The sequence below is a fragment of the Lycorma delicatula genome, chromosome 5 (genome assembly GCF_047948215.1).
Source record: "Lycorma delicatula isolate Av1 chromosome 5, ASM4794821v1, whole genome shotgun sequence".
Classification (NCBI taxonomy): domain Eukaryota; kingdom Metazoa; phylum Arthropoda; class Insecta; order Hemiptera; family Fulgoridae; genus Lycorma; species Lycorma delicatula.
This window is the reverse complement of record NC_134459.1, coordinates 40715700-40740735: the sequence shown is the minus strand read 5'-3', so window position 1 is coordinate 40740735 and position 25036 is coordinate 40715700. Positions and strand designations below refer to the sequence as shown.

General features: G+C 30.6%; 1 protein-coding gene across 1 annotated transcript in view; it reads right to left on the bottom strand.

Annotated features, from left to right (window-relative positions):
• LOC142324872 (transmembrane protein 169) overlaps positions 1 to 25036 on the bottom strand; it is a 27768-nt gene continuing 2732 nt past the window's right edge. The window contains exons 2-3 of the mRNA XM_075365946.1: positions 24205 to 24307; positions 1 to 999 (exon numbers count right to left, since the gene is read on the bottom strand). Of these exons, the coding sequence (XP_075222061.1) occupies positions 172 to 999; positions 24205 to 24300 (924 nt within the window). The 5' untranslated portion in view covers positions 24301 to 24307 and the 3' untranslated portion in view covers positions 1 to 171. The remainder of the gene's footprint in view (positions 1000 to 24204; positions 24308 to 25036) is intronic.

The window sequence follows — 25036 nt, the reverse complement described above, 5'->3', positions numbered from 1 at the left end:
TTTCTAGAAAAAATGTATGTAAAAAATAATACTTGATAAAAAAAATACTAGTTTAAAAGATTATACTACATTAACTTAAATACTTATTGAAGATATGGAAGTTTCTATGACTTATCACAATAAAACAATAAATACATTAAAAAATATATAATTACATATAGAATGATTGTTTTAAGAATTAATGTCTGGAATAGAGTTTTGTGAATCATCTTTTGAAGGCGGTTCCTGATTTGTAGCAGTGACTTGTATATCTGTTAATACAACAACTTCATACGGTGAACAATCTTCCAGACCAATAGTTGAACACAACCAACCGTAAAATCCTTTTTCCCAATCAGTTATTTCTTTTGACCAACTATCTAAATACCAAGAAATTTGAATAATTCCAGAATAAAAGCCGAGGCCTAACGTAAATAATACAACGATAAATGGATATAGCAAAATTAATAATGGTGATAAAAGAACACGATAAATTAAATTTTTCTCTTCGGTTATATACGTAAAAATATTATACCACATCAATGTGCAGATATAAAACGAATAGATGCTTGAAATAATTGTTGCAACAGGAAAACATAACACAGTCCAAAGAAATATATGCGGTCCTTTAGTAAAACCACATAATGCCCACGATTGGCTTTCTTTAGCAGCAATATTAGCTTCTAAAACTTCAAGTTCTTCTCTAGAGATATTTAATCTTACATCCAAATTCTGTCCAGCTTTTTTACCTCTTTTAATAGTTCCAGTCATAGTCAGACATTTATCCATACCTGTACTCGTTACAGACTTATCTGCAGCTGAATCGGATGTTTCTGATGATCGTCTTAATGCCGTCATTTCTCCAGGTTGTTCTTCGGCACAAATATTGACACGCTTTTTAACCTTACTGTCATCATCGGGAGTATGAGCTGCAAATCCATTTTCTATTGGTTTTATGCTTCCATTGCTAGATGTTAAACTATCGCCTGAGTAGGATTTCTCAGGTTGTTTCCTTCCATTCTGAAAAAAAAAAAATGAAATAAAGCCATTTTTTTCATAAAACCCCAGTTTTGTCACATGAATGCAAGTAATATGCAGAAATAAAAACACAGATAAAAGCTATATCAGAAAGCAGAAATCCATAAAATCAAATATTAACAAAGTATATGAACCATTTTATCAAACAATGAATGGTTCCTTATTTCAAGATTTACTGAAAATTTTTCAATATACTTTACTATTTACAAATTACTTCAGTGGGTTTCATTAGCACAATTTTCCTTACAATACTGATAATGTAAATTATTCAAATTTTTTAACTTTTAAGACTATTTGTACAATTTAAAAAAAAAACTGTTTTTAACTTCAATCAATGAACTTTCTGCTTGTCATATAAGTTATATTACATTATTTTGAGGCAACTTTTTTATATCAAGAGGAACCAAATTATATTATTACTCCATGTTTATTTTAGCAACATACTATCTTGGTAATTTTTTAATATCTTTATTTAATTTGCAATTAATAAAATGAATTCAATCATGAAAGAGTAGGCGGGATCCTGCAGAAGTACTATCATGATAAAATAAAAGGTAAAATATGTCTTGTCTCAATATTCTGTACTAGGTGGTTTAAGCACTTTATGACAAAGAAAATGACATCTTATTTACACAAATCTACTGATTAAAAAAAAGAAAAAGAAAGGCAAAAATTCTTGAAGTGAGTCACTACAGATTAAAAAAAAAAACAGTTTTCATTTCCTTCCAAATAAAATTAAATAACTCAACACGATCTCAACTGGAATAATATTATTAACGTTATGAAGTAATAAATAATAATTTAATAATATTAAAAATATTATAATTCTAAATAATATTAATATTGAAAAATAATTTGCATTACATGTTTTTCATTTAATGAACAGACAATGGCAATTAAACAAACTGTGTTTTTTTTTCAATTAAAATTTATTTAACAGCGTTTTCCATTGACTGCTGGATTCTTTCGAAGATGCCAGGTGTCTGACTTTCAATCTCATTTAAAATTTTTGTGCACAATTCTTCTATGGTATCCACGGTGGGATCATATTCAAATGTCTTTAAATAGTCCCATAAAAAAAAAGTCAAGACTGAGATCAGGAGACCTTGCAGGCCATGCTACTGGGATTCCTCGACTAATCCGTCCATTTGGGTATGCTTCATTTAGGTAATCTTGAATATGTAATCTGTAATGATCTGGAGCCCATCAGCATAAACCACAATTTGTTGTATGTGTTTCTTGACAAATTTTTTAGAAAAAGTGGAAAATCAGCCATCCAAATGTAAATATCTTTCACCATTGAGCGTTTCAGATAAAAAAAACAGACAAATAAGTGGACACCCAGAAAACCAGGCCAATTGTTTACAGAAAAATGATATTGGTGATGGTTCTCTGTAATGGCAAACAGGTTTTTAATTTACCATATGTGCATGTTGTGGGTGTTAAGAATGGCCGATCTTATAAATTTGGCTTCATTAGTAAAGAAAATATTTAAAAAATTCAGATTAGTACATTTTCTCTAAAAATGTGAGTATAATCTCAAGGTAAAATAGCTTGTACTCGCTGATAATGATAGGCATGGAGTTGCTGCTTGAGCAAAACCTTCCAAACTGTTGCATTACTAACACTGAATTCTAAGGCCAGCTCTCTAGTACTTATTTTGGGATGGTAAGATATTTCATCTAACAAATCCTCCACAAATTCAGGTATACATATTGAATATGGTTATTCAGATTTACCATGTTCTTCAGGTTTTAATTTAAGCTTCCTGTGTCTCTGAGTAGTCTATGAATTCAATTTCAATTCAAATTATTCAAGTACTCAAATGTAACATGACTCACCTCCATAAACAGAGTAAATCAGTTTTACTGACGGTTAGATTTGCAGATCTGGATATAAAATTTACAACAAAAAAAAACTAATTCAAAATTAGTAAGTAATTTTCTTTTTTCATTATTTACTTAAAATATATCACCTTCAATTTTGCATTAAAACATAATTTTTTATTTTATTCTTCCATAATGTAAGATTTCACTGATAATGCTGTGTGCATATATTGGGCACTCTGTTGAAATGTACTGTAGCAACATATATGAGGTCTGTTCAGAAAATAACTGAAATTAATTTTTTTAATCTTTATTACTAATTTTACAGATTATTGGTCTTTGTCCCCTTCAAAGTATTCCCCTCCCCTATTTACAAATTTTCCCAGTGGTGTTTCCACTTTGCAAAGCAGTCCTGTATAGTTTCTTTTAAAATGGCCTTTAAGGTCTGTGACAAATTTGCTTTAATAGTCTCAAAACGGTGTTCTTTCATCACTGATGTTAATTTCAGAAATAAGAAAAAATTCCAAGTTGCCAGTCTGGCTAGTAGGAAAGCTATGGGAGGATAGTCATCTGATTTTTGGCACAAATTTACGAATTGACAAAGCTGAGTATGTGGGCGCATTGTCATGGTAAAGAAACCATGAGTTGCCTTACCAGAACTCAGGTCTCTTTTTGTGGATTTTTTCATGTAACCATTGTAAAACACCTTGATAGTACACACAGTTCATTGTTTCACCTTGCGGCAAGAATTCAAAATTCCATTAAAATCAAAGAAAACAAGACTTTGACATTTAATTGAGACTAATGTGCTTTCTTGGAGAGTGGAGATCCTTTGCCAATCCACTGTAATAATTGAACTTTTGTCTCAATGTCATAGCCGTAAACCCAGCTTTCATCTCCCATTATGATCTTTTGCATCAATGTTTCATCGTCATTGACTTGTTCAAGAAGCTACAGACAAACATCCACTCTATATTCTTTCTGCTGTTCGGTCATCAAACAAGGAACAAACTTTGCTGCAACTAGATGCATGTTCAATTTTTCAGTCAAAATGTCATGGCATGATCCAATTGAGATGCTAGTCTCTTCTGTAAGTTCTCTGACAGTTATCAGTGATTTGCATGCAACAGATCGTTGATTTTCTGAACGTGAGTGTCATCCGTTGAAGTCAAAGGCCTTCCTAGTTGAGGGTCATCTTTAACTGACTGATGACCACTTTTAAATTGTGAAAACCATTCACCAACATTGCGTATGACCCGCATCATCTCTGTAAGCTTGTTTCAAAAGTTGAAATGCTTTTGTGAAAGTTTTTCTCAGTTTCACACAAACTTTTACGTTGTATTGTTGCTCCTGAAAATTGAACATTATAGAAATTGTTATTAACATTTAAAACACAGATAACTATAACATGAAAACTAAATGAGATATCAACAATCCAAGAACATGTGGTTACAGAGGAAGTTATGCAGAACACAATGCTGCCAATCACACGCCACTAAATATCTCCGTTGGTGCATAATTAAATATGTTCGGTTATTTTCTGAACAGACCTCATATATGATTGTGAATCATGTACCCAATGGTCAATTTAATATTTGATAAGTTCAGAGATTTGTTTCTGTTAGTGTTATTTGATGTCAGAAATTTATTTTTTAGTTTTTAATAGTGAAAGCTTATCACAGATTCATGTTTGTTTTATTGACAGAGGTTCTTTAATAGTATTTCTTCCACTATTTTTTTCAATCTTTTACGTTCTTTGAAAAAAAAAATGTTATTTTTTCAAAATTCTGTTTTTAAGTTTTGATAGTGGGTATAAGGAATCACCATATATTGATCCCCCAAGCTATATTATACCATTAGCTTACTGTACTATTAAATGGTTCATAGTATAAGAAAAGTAGTGTCTTTGAGTTCCAAAGGCTCAAAAGTTTTACAAAAACAGTAAATATTTCATCTTCTTGGTTAAGTTTTCTGAAAGTTCATTGCATTTTAAATTCGAATCTATAATTATTCAGAGATATTTGGTATATTGAACTCCTTTTATTTCAAGATCTTGAATTTTTACAGAAAAATTGGTGTAATTTGTAGAACAGTTTGAGTATGCTATAACGACTGTCTTTTCAATATCTATTATTAACTGGTTTTCAATTAACCACTAATTTACAAGAGCAACATATGTATTCATTTTCCCAAAGATTTTTTCTGAGCTTAATACCACTGTATCATCAGTATAAATGAAAATGTATCCTTCAGGTAGAATATGAAGATGTCATTCACATATATTAGAAACAGAAGTGGTCCTAGTACTTCTTCCTTGAGAAACACCTATGTTTATATTGCTGATATCACTTTTTGTTTTATTTATTTTTATAGTTTGTACTTGATAACATTGCAATAATTTGTGTGTTATACTTCATATTCCATATTTACAGTTTCTTTTAGTAAAATTTTATGATTGACTGAGTTAAAGGCTTTGGTAAGATCAATGAAAGTAGAAATTATCTGAATTCTAACATCTGTACTTTTCTGTTAAATTTGCAAAAGTTTTGTTATTACCTAACATTTTTGAAACCACACTGACTTAATGACATTAGATTATGTATAACAAGGGATTCAACTAATCTGATAAAAAATACTTTTTCATAAACGCTAACTAAATTACATGTTATTTCTGATGTGTAATGATTTTTTGCAAATTTGTTATTTACATAAATACAGTTTGCATAATTAGACTGCTTAGCACGATCACAATCTTTAGCTTGAGACATTACTTTTACTTCCCGGTTTGAAGATGGGAATTACTTCTGCCACTTTGAAATGCATAGGAGTGGTAGCAATCATGATGTAAAGATTTATTACGCGATATTGGTAAACATATAAATTTATTTTTTTTTTTTAGTGTATTTGCATGTATTCCATCAACACCTCCTTTTTTATTTTTTGAACTTTTTTATGATTATATTTCATTTCCATCTGTTAGATTCAAATATCTGAGTCTGAGACTGTTTTAATGTTATCAATATATTGCTGTTTTTCAGATTTTGATAACTTTCTGTTAACTTCACTCCAATTTCACTAAAGAATTTATTAAACTGGTTTGCAATTTCCTGTTCAGATTCAATAGTACTGCCATCAGTCACTATATTATTAATTCGATGTTCTTTTTTATTTACCTAATTTATTATTCACATAGTTTCATATTTTTTTTACTATCACCCTGCAGACTGGAAACTAGGTTTTGATCATATGACATTTTGGCCTTGTTTATTAAAATATTCAGTTTGTTTTGTAGTTAAAGGGTTTCAACTAGCCATTTTACCAACTGCAAAACTTTCAGTACTGGTTTCCATATTTAATTTATTCTGTAAGGAATCCACCAACACCATCTTCTTTATCATCATTCGCTTCTTTTTATTTTATCATGCCTAGGTAACGGGGAATATAGTAGGTTTCACTGGATAGTCAATAATTGCAATAACACTGTTAATTTTGGATTTGAAATTTCATATTTCTATTACAAGCTATTTCTGATGTGTAATGATTTTTTGCAAATTTGTTATTTACATAAATACAGTTTGTACAATTAGACTGCTTCGCATGATCACAATCTTTACCTTGATGATTTTCACAGTATAAGTAATTTTGTGATTTGTATGCTTTTTGGAAATGGAAGCAATATGTGAGAAGATAATACCAAATTGGGAAAGTGTTCCTAACACATCTGTCTCACATTAAGGGTGTTGCAACGTGTGAGACCATAAATTAAATGCATATCAGCCATTTCCAAGTTAGGATAAATGATTCACATTACCTGCCATGGTCAATAAGATAAAGTTAAAAAAAATAATTAGATAACTTGTATAACACAGATCAATGAATTCCCTTGGTCAATTTGGTCAATAACAAAAGACAAACTGTGTATTAACTTTTATTTACATTTACAACAATGATTTGTTAATTACAACATTTGTTTTAATGCAAACTATTTTCAATGTCATAAGATGCTTAACATTCCTTTTTGTAATTAACATAACATATAAATAAACCAGTGGTTATAAAGATATTATGGTTATAAAGTTTACATGGTTGTTATTTTGAAAACGACTGAGAGATCAGATTCATTATTTTTATACAAGTAAAGGTGCTCTAGCAGTATACAAAATTTCAGCTAGATATGATTAACCATTCCTGGAAAATAAATTTTTATGTTAAAAATACAAAATGGGGGATAGCTGATAAACTAAGTGTTTTCGGACATACGTTGGTATAAAGTTTTTCTTTATTTTGATGTGGGGGATCATCCTCTGAATTGTTGAAACTGTTTTTATAAACTATCTGTATACATAATTTACATAAATTAAAATTATAAGTTCATATATGCTCTATTTTATACGGAAATAGAATGAATTTTTTTTCATTTTCCTTTCCTTGGAAAGGAAAAAACCTTATTTTATCCTTGAAAAGGATAAAATATGGCTGAAATTACATAAACATTATTTTTTCTTAGTAGAGAACCATTCTAGTGGGAGGTAGCACTCGAAAAAAGTTGAAAAATAGAATCTTATTCAGTGAATAAGGACAACCCTAATATATATGCATAAGTATTTCTATATTTACTGGAAAAACTTTTCATACTAAATCTATCATAAGCATGAGTTGTTCCAATAAAAAAACAAGACAAGGCATTTTTTTATTTCAAAACAAGGTCAATCTATAAGTTAATTTAAATCAAAGGAGATGACAAAGATTTTAATTATAAAAAGGGGCAAAAAAATTAATTACCTTCAAATTATTAAGAAAATGGTACAGAAGTTAATATAGCAATTTCAAGATAAGGTAGAAAAACCCTAATAATTAATCTGAATTAATGTCATAAAAATTATAAGGTTTAATAAGATATTATAACGTATTGAATGCAGCTTTTATTTTGAAATAAATAATTCATGTGCTTTTATGTTCTGTTGATGTACAAAAAGACATATTTAATAAATAGTTTCAAACATCTGTATCTTTGTAAGAGTAATTTGTTATTGTTATATCACTGAAATTTTCAAATATATTAAATTACATTAATATTTAACAAAAATCATAAAAGTTGAATTAAAAAACTTTATTGTAATCATTTGAATACTAGTAGGACTACTTACAACATGTAATGTTCTCCCATTTTATCTACACTTTTTCCAATGATTGTTCATGCATTAACCTATTAGTAAATTAAACAAACATCATCCTGACCCCGTAGAAGACACCTGCCTTGTGACATTTCTGGTCGCCACACCACCCCCTCCATCTACACACTTTTTCCAATATACAGTTCATGCATTAACCTAATAGTAAATAAAACAAACATGCAATAATCATGCTGATAATAATAATAATGTTTGATAATTTAAAATACATAACTACACTAATGCAAACATAAACAATAAGCCAATCAAATGTAGTAAGTGCTTAATTAATCTAAATAATGCACCTTTAATAGCTGTTAAAAATGAGGAAAATCAATAAAATATTACACCCATTGGTCATTAATTAAAAAAAAAAAAGACAAATAAATCTTATAATATTTATTATTTTATTAATAAATAAAATAATATATAATTAAACATGAACATTAATTTGCTATGTAAATATGGAAAAATATTTTGTAAAGAAAATTTTTGCAAGCTGTTGTCTCTGACTCATTAGTCTAATTTGCATCTAATAATTAGCCTCAAAAACTGAATTTCAGTCCTCTGTTGGTACTTTTCTTGGTTAATAAAGAAGCCTGTGGAAAATTATCCTGGAGTTTGGGTTTTCAAAGAAGCTGGTATATATCTGATTACAACTGATATGGAAAATTCACAAGATTTGGTGTTAGCTGATAATGGAACGACAGATGGTATTTGCCTTCGTTATAAGATGGTGAAATTACAGATGAAAAAAATGTAATCTCTTTATTGAGAATAGAACTTCAGAATAGCTGTAAAAGCTAATGTACAAGCCAATGTATAAACTTGCCAGATTATTGAAAGATACTTCTAAGTAAGCTGGTTTAAAGGTTAATCTAGAGAAGACTAATTATGTAGAAATGCCACTGAGGGATACTGCATTAGGAAGACATGCCTTTGATAAATAAAAATTGTATGAGATGGGTTTAATTATTTGAGAATGATTATATTGTGTACAATACCTGGGAAGGAAATAGGTGTCAGAATCAACTCTGAAAGTCAAGGTTTTGCTATTCTGATAAGGTTAATTTTGCAAGAGTCAGTCCCAAAGATAAAGAATTTAAATTAATAACAGCATCATATGCCTTGTGGTGATATGTAATTGCAGAACTTGAAAATTATGTGAACAGAATGAGCTATTTTGATTTTTAAAGTGTAATATTAAGAAAAATTGTTTTGAATAGAGAACCAATAAACCCATTAAAAAACCAAGCTCCTAGAACAAGTGGTATGAAGGATACTAGTAAAAACATGGCAATGATGAAATGTTTATAAACATTGTGAATCTGCGATCAGCTGTAAGATCATATAAGGAATGGCAAAATGTAATGCACATTGGAAAGTAAAACGAGAAAGTTGAAGAACATTACAAGTGTTACTTTCTTGTAATTTCATTTACAGACTATTAACATTCCAAAACTCTATGACCCACATCCTCTCACTTTTTATTAGTTGTTCACTGTTATGGAGTTGAGTATGTCTGTTATGTCAGCACGTCCAAAACAATACACAGCAATTTAATTTTTCTAAAACAATGTGCAGCTGAGATAGAAACACATCTTATTGGTGCTTCTAAAACTAATGCTAATACACCTTAGGAGATGTGTGCGTCATGTTTAACAATCCATGTAACTTATAATTCTACAACAAGATTACACTTGACCACACACACATTTTGTGCAACTGCTGAGGCTCTTTTTAAGTTAAAATTTGACCCAATTCCACACCCTCCATAATCATCAGGTTTGGTGCCCTGTGATCTTCACTTCTTTCCATAATTAAAGGATTTTAAGGCTATTAATTTCATCATAGATGATGAACTGAAGGAGAGTGGGAGATCATGGATCAAGGAAAGACCACCAGCATTCTTCAATAATGGTATGAAGAGCTACATGTTTTACCATTGGGAGAAATGTGTAGCTGTAAATAGAGACTACACAGAAAAATAAATGTAAGTTTTTATGGCCAATAAAATATACCTTTATGCCATTCTTGTTTCATTTGACTATCTTTTTCATTTACAAGTTATAAACGACTGTGTGTTACATTTCAGCCACCCCACGTAATTAGGTATTTTGCTACTAAACAATATTCAAGACAAAACAAGTGTTGAGCAGAATGAAGTATGGTAGAATAATTTCTATATAAAAACCACTATTATATTTATTGTATTATATTCTTTATATTATACAGATGGCAAAGAGAAACAGGAAAATTTTAAATAGTTTAAAAAATGAAGTAAAGTTACTAACCTTTATTTGATGTTAAAAATGTTTTAAAAGACTGGAAATTTTGATATACAAGATCTGTAAATAAAGTAATGAGACTAGTGTTTTTTGGCAGCCAATGAGGCAACACTATAAAGTTACTAGTAAACATATGGTTATATGAACAGTTGATTCATATTAGGTATTGATATTTTTAGTCTATTGTTGCCACGTGAGATGTACACAAACTTTTCGTGAAATGAGTTTTTGTTATGCGTTACAAAATGAGTAATACTTAATTATGAACAATGTTGTGCAATCAAGTTGTGTTAAACTCAGTGAGAGTGCTACTGAAACTTTTTAAAAATTAAAAAGGGCGTATGGAGATGACGCTCTGTCACGAGCCCAAGTTTTTAGGTGTTTTAAAGCATTTTTAGATGGCTGGGAATCAGTTGTGGATGATCCAGGCTCTGGAAGATCGTTAACGTCAAAAAGTGATGACAATGTTGACCAAATCAGAGACTTGATATAGTACAATCTGCAATTAACTGTCAGAATGATTGCAGAGCTATTGAATTTGAACCGTATCAGGGTCCAACAAATTTTGACAAACAAATTGGACATGAAAAAAGTCTGTGCAAAATTGGTCCCAAAAAACCTCACTGTTGAACAGAAAAACAACAGGGTGGAAGTATGCTGCGACCTTCCAGGATGAATTGAAACTGATTCAGACTTTCTAAAAAATGTTATTACAGGTGATGAATCTTGGATATTTGAGTACAACTAAGAAACAAAATGCCAGAGCAAGAAGTGGCACACTTCAAACTCAACATGCCTCAAAAAGCAAAAATGAACAAATCAAAACCATGTTAATTTGTTTCTTCGAAAGTAATGGCATTGTCCATTAGTAGTTTTTGCCTACAGGACAGACTGTAAATCAATATGTTTTCCGAGAAGTTCTTGAAAAACTGTAAAAAAGTGTTGCCCGTCAAACCAGCCATCAAAGACAACTGGATGCTGCATCATGACAATGCACCTGTCACACCGCACTCTCAATTAATTAGTTTTTGGCAAAGAAAAACATTCCTGTAGTTTCTCAACTACCTTATTCACCTGACTTGAGCCCTTGCAACTTTTTCCTGTTCCTGACTTTAAAAAACACCTCAAGGACACCATTTTGGTACAGTAAAAAACATTTTTAAAAATGTAACTGACCATCTAAAGGATATTCCAGATCCTGAGTTCCAACACTTCTAAAAAGAGTGGGAAAACTGTTTGAAGCATTGCATGGCTTCCCAAGGGAACTATTTCGGTGGTGAGTATAATGGAGTCCACGACTATTACGGAGTCCACATATAACTGGATTATAAATAAAAAGTTTTTCTGAACCAGTCTCATTACTTTATTTACAGATCTTATACATTATTTTTTTAAAATTACTTCACATAAGTGCTGTCCATTTTTGTGTACGCATTCAGTTAGTTGATTATGAAAATTTTGCATAACACGACATAATGTGTTCTCTGGGATTTTGGCAATTTCCTCTTCAGTCTGTGTTTTGAGCTGGGCAAGGTTTCTTAGTCTAGTTTGGTACACAACGCTCTTAAGATATTCCCATAAAAAGAATTAGTCACAGACTGAAAGGTCTGGGACTGGTATGGGCAAGCGATAATAGTCCTTGAAATTATGCCCAAACAATCTCCAAAACAAACGTCTCACTGTTGCCATAGACTGTTGGGCAGTGTATGAAGTGGCTCTGTTCTGTTGAAACCACGTTTGATCTGGAAGAGAATGGAGCCTAGGAGCAAAAAATGTCTCTAGCACATTGACGTAACATTGAGACATCACAGTGACAGCAGAGCCCCCCATCATCTTCAAAGCAAGAACCTATCACCCCAAGACATGAAACTGCACACAATACAGTAAGTTTAGCACTGTGTAATGGATGCTGGTGAAGCTGAGCAGGGTTTATTTTTGTACAGTAAAGGAAGTTCTGCTTATTCACAATCTACTTCTGACATATAAAGATTTTCAATAAAGTTAACATTGTCAATAGTTTTAGACAGCAGTTTTTCACAAAATTGCATAATTAATACACAAATGTTACATTTCAGTTCTATGAAAATTTGAATCTTGTAAGGATGAAATTTCAGGTTATGTATATTCTTTGCATGCTCCAACATCCAAGCTCCAACGACGAGTCAAGTTTCCGCACTGAATGAGGACTCCTTACACCACAGCTTTCATGGTTCATTGTTTTCTGATGTATGTACAGACAATACACTAGGTTTTTTAAAACCAAACCAGTCTCTTCAAATTTATGAACCCAAGTTTTGATTGCATGTGAAGAAGGAACTTGACCGCAGGATGGGATCTCACAGTGTTGCTGAAACACTCTTTTGTGTAGCTGTCACACTATCACCATGTTGATAAAATGCCCTTACGGCAACCGCACACTCTACACCACTCCACTGCTTCATCACAACTAAATGTCGTTACTGCTCTACAGTTTTAACGCCTTTCTCCCACTTATGGTCACCTACAGGGCTGCCAACATAAAATTCAAAATTTTCCATTTATCTGCATCTTCTATATGAATATTCCATAATATTCTATTTTATTATATACTTTTGTAAATTTCTATCCTAAATACCATTTATATATGAGTAGGTCCAAGTTTTATATATATATATATATATATATACAGAGTTCTATAATAAGTTCTATTCATAAACTTACCAGTGTAGTGGTTAACTAACCAACATCATAAACTAACTTTGTTACAAGTTAACAGTGCAGTGTTAATATATACTCAAATATATACAAAGCAGAGTAATTCATTACCAATATAAGTGTATAAGTAACATATACATAGTATTGCAAAGGGCAGAGAAGCTTCCAGAAGAAAGATAAGGAAAAAATGAAGAATAAAAATCTACAAAATATTTATGGAAAAGTACAGAAGGAACACACAATAGAAATAATTATGCAAGAACAAACAAAAGAGTGGGGGGTTGGGTACTTGTACTGCAGTTCAGATCCTAACCCATCAGGTTGGTCTAGTGGTGAACTCATCATAGCAAATCAGCTGAGAGTTCTAAGGTTCAAATCCTCGTAAAGGCAGTTACTTTTAAATGGATTTGAATACTAGATCATGGATACCAATGTTCTTTGGTAAATAAGTCTCAATTAACCACACATCTCCAGAATGGTTGACCTGAGACTGTACAAAGACTACACTTCATTTACATTCATACATATCATCTTCATTTATCCTCTGAGGTAATACCTTATGGTAGTTCGAGGCTAAATAGAAAAAAAGTCAGACCCTAGGCCTGGAGATATAAACACCCCTAATGACCAGCATAGCAAGAGTTTTGGTTTTCTGTTCTGTGTGTGTAAAATGTGAGGGCAGTGTGCAGCAATAAACAAGCAAAGATTGTATCATGAGTATTCCATTTTTGAACAGAGGTTAAATACAAGAAGCTGTTTGGTGGGTTCTTAGTAAACAAGGACTAAAGTGACATTATTCATTCATAAAAGTGTAAGCTAATTTCCTTTTGTAAACATTAAAAGTAAATAATTCTTGCATAAAGTGAAATGTTGATTTTGTGATTGGTATCTTACTGTTATAATCTCTAGTAATTTTGTATTAGCTACTGTATGATTTATAGTAAAATCAGAATTTTACAAAGTTATTTATATTTGACCTATTTTATACATTACAAGTTGTTTAAGAGTAAATAAATTATACTTTTAAAAATCTTTACATGTGCTGTCTCTCAATATCCTTGTTGAATCACAAGCATGTGACAATATATTATTATGTAAGCTTCTTTATGTAATACAAATAATGTATGGTTATGTACAAGCATAACACAAATTAGTTGTAACAACATAAACAATTGTTAATTATGTTTTTACACGAACAGTAAATGTGAAGTGCTAGAATAAGTGTCACATTTCCTGCTGGCTGTAGTACTTCATTATTATAAAATAAATTTTCATAACAGTAAGTTAGTAACAGAACAACAATTGTAGTATACCAAACAATAACTCTGAAAAACCAGTCAAACAACTCAATTTATAGTAAGTAATTTTTATAGAGAAGGAAGAAAAATAATTTTTTGAAAAAGTTTAGTAAATTAAAAACATATTGGACTAATGACTTGAAAAACATTTCATATTTTAATCAACTGAACCTTGATTTTTTTTGTTCCTTATTCCGAAGTTTCTTGATTTACAGCTTTCAAATATTTTTTTTTGTCACCGTCAAGTTTTTGTTTGTATATTCTATTACATTACTTTTATAAATCTTCTTTTCAATGTGAATACTTCATTGCCATAAATTTAAGCTTTCACAAACATTATTAATACAACCCAAGCAGCATCAACTACATATGTTAAGAAAAACTGGTAAAAAAAAATATATATATATATATATATTTTATGGTTTACTGATTAAACAAATACAGTAATCAGAAGACTCCCAAATTTAATAATTTATCTATGTGTATAAATTTGGTTACCATTGAGTTCAATTTTTGTGTGAGAGTATTAACTTTTGTTCTTCTGAAAGTTAGAGATATCATAAGTACGGTTAATTTAAAAAAAAAAAAAAATGCTATATATTAATCAAACTGAAGCACCCAACAGAAAACATACATGCATAGAGAGTTACATTTTCATGCAAATGAAATAATTTTAAAAAAAATATATATATACACACAAAAAACCAAAACCAAGATATCAACAAATAAAATAAATCTCTTCACTTTAGAGTTATATATTAGAATTTCTATTACATTTCTGCTTCAATATTTCAATTCTTCAACAAATAAAAAATATCCCCATTGCAAGAAAGAAGTGCCATGCACAGTTTTTCACCTAATTCAGACAATTAAAACTTTCAAAACACATACCATGTAGAAGCTTGAAATGAGAGAAAGATTTCTGTCTAGATCAACAAGAAAACGTGGTCCGATATGGAAGAAAACACGCTGATGACCAGAACTTGCAGTAGGAATTTTCTAAATTTAATAATAATAAATAAATATAATAGAAAAGAGATTAAAAAAAATTTTTAATGAGAATTTCGCACACCAAATTAAAAAATAAAATAAAACCAAAAATAACTTTTTAACCCAACAATTCTTATCAAATAAGAACATGCAGATATAAAAGGCTATTTCCAACAAAGTAGAGTGAAATTTGTAACGAAATTAATAAGACAGACTGAAGTGACAATTCAAATTTGAAATGTAACTTGCTCAAAATTCAAAACTAATATTAATAGAATAAAAACAATCCAGTACTACAGACACCTGCATAACTTAAACAAATGAATTCTCTTGCTAGTTTTTCTTACAAATTTACAAATAACTAATCTTTTATGACTTTCATTTTGAAAATCATTTGTAATCTTAGATATAAAAACAAAAGTACTTAATACCTTTTGCTTGTACTTTTCTAAACACTGACCTGAGCAGAGGCTTTGTTTTCAATGGCAACTTGTTGAAAATGTAATAATTATCTGAGAAAACTGTGTAAAATCTTCCATAATATCAAATTCACTCTTAACATAAATTCATCAGTTAACTTGTTAAAGAAAAAAAAAGTAATTTTAACACAATCAAATTAAAATAATATGTAACTGCAGAACAACTTTATACGAGGTGCGACAATAAAGTAATGAGACTGATGTTAAAAAAAATGTTACTTACCGTTTTAGTCATGTTTAGTGTTGTCTCCTTCAAAGTAATTCCCCTCTGATTGCACACACTTATTCCAGCGCTTCTGCCATTGATGGTAACATTTCTGGAACTCATGTTCTGTAATATTCTCCAAGACCCTCGTCACAGCTTTTTGGACATCTTGTGTTGTTTGAAAATGGTGTCCCTTGACTGCCATTTTGACTCTTGGAAATAGAAAAAAGTTGCACGGAGCGATATCTGGTGAATAAGGTGGCTGTGGTAGTACTGAAATTTGTTTTGAGGTTAAAAATTGCTGTACTGACAGAGCAGTATGGGATGGCGCATTATCGTGATGCAGAATCCAATTATCAGCAATGTTGGACGGACACGAAGAACTCATTTACGAAGTCTTTCTAAAATTTCTTTGTAGAAATATTGGTTAACTGTTTGTCCAGGAGGCACCCACTTTTTATGAACAATTCCCTTGGAATCGAAGAAGCACACAAGCATGCATTTCACTTTTGACTTTGACATGCGAGCTTTTTTTGGTCTGGGGATCCCTTTGAGCACCATTGCGTGAACTTTGGCGTTTTGTCTCTGGATCATATTGAAAAAACCAACCTTCATCACCAGTGATAACACGGGTCAACAAATCTGGATTGATTTCTGTTTGCTCGAACAGATCGGCTGCCACATTTTTCCGTGTTTCTCGCTGTTGTTGTGTGAGATTTTTGGTGACCATTTTTGCACAAATCTTTCTCATACCAATATCTTCAGTTAATATTAGACAAACCGTTTCTCGATTGATGTTGAATTCTTCTGCAATCATTTACACGGATAATCTTCGATCAGATCGCACGATTTCACGCACCCTGGTCAAGTTGACATCTGTCCGTGAGGTTGATGGTCGTCCACTGCGGTCTTCATCTTAAACATTCCTTCTGCCTTCACCAAAAATTTTATGCCACCGTAAAACTTGAGCTCTTGACATAACCTCCTCTCCAAAAGCCTTCTGAAGCTTACCATAAGTTGTCGTCGCGTTTTCACCCAATTTAACGCAAAAAGAGACGGCATACCGTTGCGCAATATTTTGCAGTTTCATTTCTGTGACGAGAGACACAAACACGTGTTTACTTATTACAGCACAACTCACGACTGAGCAGTTGCATCAATGTGCCGCTTGGACTAGAAGTAGCTTATAGACCAAGGTCAAAGATGGTGTGCCTACGCAAGCTGCAGGGTTGCCACAGCTTGCAAAGAAAAATCAGTATCATTACTTTATTGTCACACCTCGTATGTCAACAAATTCTTATAATTCACTAATCACGAAAGTAAGGAAACACATGAAATGTCATGATATTAATTACTTATATATTATATTGATGTAAAGCAATAAAAAAACGACCACAAGACACAATGTAAGAAGAAATGATTTGGTCTCAAATTTAAATCTAAGTTTAACTAATAATCATGTTTCACAAATTTGCAATCTTAATGATTGATTAAAAAACCCTAGTATTTTGTTCATCACTACTGACTTCAATGTATGTACACTGATGCTGATGCCTGAAACCCGACACCATCACCTCTCCTTTCTAGATACATGGTGTAAGTATTTTTTCAATAAAACTTTCTGCAACGTTTGCTGAATCTCCATAAATCAAATCTTTATCTGCTCAACTGGAGTACTTCATCTTTGGGAACAGGAAAGGTTTCTGATAGTTGGAATCAGGTGAAAAGGAGGAGGGAGGAAACTGCCTCCTTTAAAATAGTGCAGCTAAAGTGTCATCCATTTGTGACAAACCGTAAACTAAGGTTAAATATTGTATTGTAAATTGTAAGTGGAGGGTGTTATTGCAAAGTTGTTGTTGCACCATTTGGAAACTACTTCACAATCACTTAAAAAATTTGTCACTAACTGTTCAAGTTTAATAAAAAAAATTCTCTTAGATAATACCACCAATATAAAACACATAATAGGCATTAACTGCTAAGCCTTTTTTTTGACACGGTGAAGTAAGGCTCTTCCACTTTACAGAGATTGTTGTGTTTTAAATTTATATCCACAGATAGTTTTCATAACTGGTCACACAGTATAAAGTTTGGGTATATTGGACCAAATACTTTCATTAGTTCCACGCAAAGCTCAACACACTACTGTTTCTGTTCACTGGACAATCCACTCACAAATTTAGCATCAAATAATTAAAATAATAATTATAATTAATAATTTAGCATTATTATTCTATGATAAAATGTGCTAAAAACCCCATAGGATAATTCATTAATGGTAAAAATATTGTGAATCATACTTATATTTTAAGAGCTGCCTTTTCAGCGAAATTTACTATATCAAGTTGAGGTTGAAGGGCAGTTCAAAAGATATTTATATTAACTGATGTATAATTATTTTTAAATTATTTAGAGCACTCATATTTAAGCATCATATGTCATAAACACCTACAGCATCATCTCTAAATGGTTAAGGAGTCTTGATTTCCACCAATTTAAAAATCAATGTCTTCACCACCTACCATTCTCAACAACATAAAAAACCTCAGAAGTGTGCAGAAGGAGGAGCACAAAGATAGAAATACATGCATATATATCATAAATGCAATCCTCCAATAAATAATATTACGATTGCGTACACACTGGCTAGCAAAGAAAACATGCAATAATCTTTATGGAATAAAGATTAAAACAATAAGTACCACAATGAATAAATAAATAATAAAACAATAAGTACCACAAAAAATACAATATTTAAGGAAGTGCCTGATTATTTTGTAAACACAGTTTTTTTATAAGTAATAAACTTTTATAAATAATTAATACTTATTTATTATTTTTTTGGAAAGGATCCCAAAGCTATTTATTATTGTTCAATACATACTATGAGATATATCTTAACTATAGAGCAGCTCATATAACAAAATTTCTCATGTCCAACTTATCTGATATATTTGGTTAGCCTTTCTTATTTTTTAATTTATGCAAGGGAAAAATTTGTATTTATTCTCACTAGTATTGAACAATTCATATCTTTGAAGAGAGGCACAGCTCCTGAACAGGAAATGTAGACCCTGAGCTGACTTACAGGCAGCTCCTCACATATCAACCAGATAATTGGCTCTATCATCTTATGCTTGGAAGATATAATAGAGTCAGACCTACTCCTGCAGAAAAAAATATTGAGGAAGAAGAGAGACAGGATTATGTAAAAGAAAGGAAACTTTAAGATTCCTTCCAGGCAACAGGCATCCATTTCACGTACACTCCCTCATGAGATCTAGGTGATTTTATTCAGCAGTACATTACTGGTTAATGAATTCTGTGTTAGGCAGATTAAATATTGCTGCAATAAGCTGCTCTTCTTCTAGGGATTAAGAGCTGTCTTGACAATAGGTATAGTGTTACTAAACAAACAATTTCCAGTCCTGAAAATTATGAGGAAGTATTCAACTCAACTAAAAACTATCAACCAAACTCCAATGAAGGTTAATTCAAGTTGTTATCTTACAGTTTCAGCTATACACCTTTAGTCAATTAAAACCTACCTTATAACTGAAGTACATTCCTAATTAATTTCTTCATAATTGAATTACTTTTTTGTTTTGGTATCATGCGACCAATATTAATCAATCTCCAAGAGGATAACAGAGGTCCACCATAAAAAAATTAAAATAACACCTCCAAATTGAACAGAATGAAACAAACTGAGGTGTGATCAAAATTTAATGAGAATTTTTTTATTCCGTGGACTGTGTTTTTTGACTACGTTAGTCTTTTTTCCACTCAATGACAGCTCCGTTTATAAAGTATATCAATATTTTAGCCATATCAGACATGTAGTTCAAATTTGGCAGCCAATTACAAGTGGAAATTTATTTTGTTTGAAAATTACAGAATAAAGAATTTGAATTAAAAATTAAATAATGTGAAGTGGTAGAGATGTTAGAAAAGGTTTTTGATGAAGATGTTATTTACACATCAAGGGTTTATGGATAGTAACAAATGGTTTCAAGAGGTTTGCAGATAACAAAATAAAGGACAATGTGATCAATAAGTAACAAATCACTATGAGAGAAGTTGCCAAAAAGATGGGAATCTCTTATGGTTCATGTGAAATAATTTTGGATTGCCTCTCATCAAAAACTGTTAAGTAATACTGTTTGTTGACTGAACAAACAGCATAAACATAGCAAACAATTCTTATATTTTGTACACACGAAACCATGTGAAGTTCAACTCACTTCACTAATAATTTGTGATTGACTAGTAAAAAATTACACCATACTGATGTAGCCTCCGAATTCTCCAGACATGGCATTCTCTTACTTTTCTTGTTTCCAGTTATTAAGACAACATTAAAAAGGGCAACAATTTATAATAATAGATGAAGTAAAGAAAAAATAATTAAATTAACTTAGGCTATATAAAAAAATGCTTTCCACAAATGTTTTGAGAATTGGAAGAAACACTGACATAGTATCACATCTCTTAGAAATTACTTTGAAGAGGACAATATCAACATAAAAGAAAAAATAAATTCTTTTTTACAAAAATTAAAATTCTCCTAAGTTTTTGATCACAGTTAAATCTGCTTCATTATTCTCATCATCTTTGTATGCAAAACAATGACCCAAATTTAAAATTGCACTTCTTTTCAGTATTGAGATAATTACATGCTGGTTAAAAAACCCAAAACAATTCCATGATGAATTTTTGAAAACTACAAAATAATATTAGTGAATGTGCCTTTATTCAACAGTCTTCTAATTTATACACTTATTTACATTATTTTAATGTAATTACAACCACTTATATTGTTAGATTACAATAAAAAATACACCAAGTATAAACATCTTGCAAACATAAATTTTTATTAATAATTTTATTAATATGTTAGTTCACAAACTACAGTTGATTCCTTAAAAAAATTTAAATATCAATAGAATATATTTCTTCTTAACTGTGGACACTTTGTCTTCCTGCAATACTTGAATCTTATTTTTCTAATTTCTCTTCCCTTGATTAGGAAGATTATCATATTTCAGAATAATTTCCACATACAGTGACAAACTTTGAGAACCAACCTGTGAAAAAATTTATTTAAAGAGTCAACAGAATATAAATAAGCAGTAAACCAACCTCTTCTCCTGCAATCCAATCCCTTAATATACTTTCACATTCTGAATGTATTACCATTGTTACTAATATAGTAGCATCTGTAATGCTTTGTTTGATCTTATTACATTGAACTTCATTAATTAATTAAAAGTCGTTTTGTTTTAGATCTGGTAAAATTCTTACAAACTCTATTAGAAGAAGTCATTAATTAATCTTCATCTATTAATCAATGAGCAGGAAGATTATAAACACAAACAGTCTAAACAGGAACATGACTTTCATAAAGTTTTAATAGTAATTCACTAAATAATGCAATTTTTAAATCAACATTTACACACTCATCATTGTTATGGCCATGGTACAGACATTTGTTCTCAAAGTGGGCATTAATACTCCCTTTTGGGCATTGGAGGTCTTCAGGGAGGCAGAAGGCCCACAGAAAACTGGGGGGGGGGGGGGGGTATTCAGGTGGTCTAAGAAGGTGATGGCTGATTAAAAAAAAAGTAAAAATTATATTTTCCTGATATTTCAAACTAAAATTAAATACCTACTACACTAGTATAAAAAATTATAAGGACACTTATATTTTATGATAAAAAATGATTGTTTTCAAACTATTTTAACTTTGCAACCAAGAGGCTTAGAAAGATGATTAAAAAAAAAATTAAAGCTTGAATACTCTACTTTTTGACAATATTTCAGATTTTAAAAATCATCAAATAAAAAAAAAATCAACGAGAAGAAAAGTTTCAAAAATATGAAAGTTTTTCTTCATGTTTGAATGGGCACATGGGGAACAAACTTTTTTCAGTAAACTGCATTAAAATTGTTTAAAAGTTTAGCTTTAATTTCTTTTCTTGTACGTCTCTCTAAGATTTTTCTGAACTGAAATATTCCACTTTAAAGAGAAAAGGCCACTTTTGTTTTTAATGCTGCATATCTCCCGATTTAATCAAAGTATTGACACAAATAAACATGGATTATTATGCTTTAACAATGACAACTTGCTTGTTTACTGCTAACACTTGGAGAACCTCCACGGTGATTTCAAAGAACGATTCTAGGACATTTTAAATATAGGCATATCAGAGTGGGTGTTGGATCCTTTTTCAAATGTTAACACAGCAGGATCATTCCAGTTAGAAGAACATCTTATAGAACTGACAACAACCGAAGCCAATCCCGCCAAAAGCCAATCCCGCAACTGTACCCTACCCTGGATTATGGTCGATTGTTGAACGATTTCTGGTAGCATTCCCATCGTTGTATTTGTCTAAACATGGATTTAGTGCTATAGCAACTTTGCTAACCAAAAAGAGAAACTGACTGCATGTTACATGGCAACTTGTGGTTGTTTTTAAGTAAATTCGAGGCTGATATTAACAAACTTGTTAAAGACGTCAGATTCATCCTTCACATTAATTTAAGTGGAATTTTTCAATTGAAAGCTTTGTTTTAATTATTGTATTGTTATACTGAATATGCTATCACTATTGTTGTTATATAACTATATAGATACAATTGTCATTTTTTTTAAAACAATTTTAATAAAAATACTTCCAAATATGATTAAATATGCGTTTTAATTTCTCTCATTTAAAATGAAAGTTTTAACTCAGAAATAGGATATGCCACATTTAAAAACAATAATTGCAATTGCTGTTTTTAAGAGTATATCTTAAAAACAGCAATTGCAATTATTATTTTTAATAGATGGCAAGTTTAAAAATTTTAGGGCCACTAGAAAATGTTTGATTCTCAATGTGAGCGTGAAAAAGTTTGAGAATCAATGGTATAGACTGATAGAATGAATCATGAGATCAGTTGAGTTGAGAAATCCAATAGAAATTGCCCATGAGTTTGGACAATATCTTAATCACTACAACTGTTTCAATATTGATAAGTTGAGGCTAAAGATAATGAATGGGTGCTGAAGGGACAGTATTCTGACTGCAATATTATAATAAAAAGTACTAACACTGTCTGCATTTGAAAGTTACTATAAAAATAATTTCAATTATCTACAAATCTGTTAGCTTATAATATTCTGAACAAGAAAAACATTCAGCAAAAAATCCTTATCTATACAGTGATCAGTGACGTCTATTCTATGAACTAATCATTCGAAACAGTTTAATAAAAATATTACATTTTAATGAAAATATAGACAAAACATAATTATCAAGTTAAACCTTGGATGGACATTATTAAAAGAACTGACAAATCATATCAAATAATATTAAGATATATTTTGATAGTTCTAGAGAATACTAAAACTATTCAGAAGCAAATGCTCAATTAACCAGCAATAAGTAAGAAATTTTCTTTTTGAGTGAAATGTCACAACAATATCGATTGGTGTTTTCATAAGAGAACAGCCTTATGGTTTTTTCTTGTATCACATGTTTACTTTTGAAAAGTACTTTTTTAAAATGAAACTATGTTTTTGAATCTTATAAGATTGCATAATATTTTTACCAGCTACTGTCAAATGAATTTGCTAAAATATTTGAACCAATGATTACAGGCAGTTTTTTTATTTTTTTTATAACATCATTTTTAGTCTACCTAACCAGGCACGTACGTGAACAAGTGAAATTTAATAATGTATAACATTTACCAAAATGTAAAATAATTTTTACATATATTTCAGTATTACAATACACATTATTAATCTTCTCTGCCCATGCTGCATGATTTTTTTGCAGGGGATGGCACATTAAGTACTGGCTAGTTTACGAGCTCATAACTTTTATTTTTTATTTTTATACTACTGTATAACAGAAAAAAGAAATGTTGATACGTTGGAGGCCAAACTTTATATTTAAACCAAATAGTAGGTTTGATTTTCATTGTCATATATACAGATTTATGTCAGTGTATTATAGTTTTATTTTATAATTCAATAAGAAAAATGGGATTAAGATTTTTTTTAAATTGTGTTGAGTAATTTCTGTTTCTAACCTAACATGACATAATATATCTCTATGCATCAGCAAAAACAAATTTACTATATCTTAAGTTGTAATACAAAACTGGAAAGTGTTTACAAAATTTGTATACAAGAAAAAATAAATGTTCAAAATCTACAATAATAAAATACTGATTATATTACCTCAATCTGGAGGCTCATGTCTGTAACAGGGAGCAAACTTGTTGTCATCCCAAGAGATTTTGACTCTGCAGATGCAGGCAAACATTGTGTTTCCATACTGTTCCTAAAATATAAGCAACATAGACTTCTACGATAAATGTTATATTTTATTTAAATTCTTAAAATTAAATTAATGCAAAAAATAACCCATTGACAACTGATAAAAATTACTAGTGTTAAACTTTATGTAAATTCATAGGTTATCACAAGTATTGTGAGCGGATAAAGACAGACAGACACACACAGAGAGAGAGAGAGAGAGAGAGAGAGATTGAGAGAGGGGGGAGAGATTATTACTCTATTATTATTATTATTATTATTATATGAGTCAGGCATGTGGTGACAAATGATTTACTTAATTATTAAAAGAACATTTTGCAAAAGGAAAAAAATATGATCTAAATGAGAATTCTAGCAGTGAAATTTTACGGGCATTCTTCATTTCTAAAAAAAAATTATGTGAATAAATTTATAACTGTATTAATAAGCTTAAAAAACAACAAACTACAGAATGTCTGAAAAGTCCTGCACAATAGGTGAAATTCTAATATCTCTGTTTCATTTTGTCTGGTTGCAGGTAATGATGCAGTCACAGGAGGAATGTGTGGAAATCATCCTGTGGTATGATCATGAAGGTTTTTCACATTATGAAGTTAGTAATGAGTTCAATCAGCATCATCCTGCAACCAGTATCACACAGTACTGTGGAAGATAACACAATTACAATGGGGAGTCCGTTCTACTTAACGCAATTCAATATAAATGCAATAATTTGTATTAAAAATAATAATAA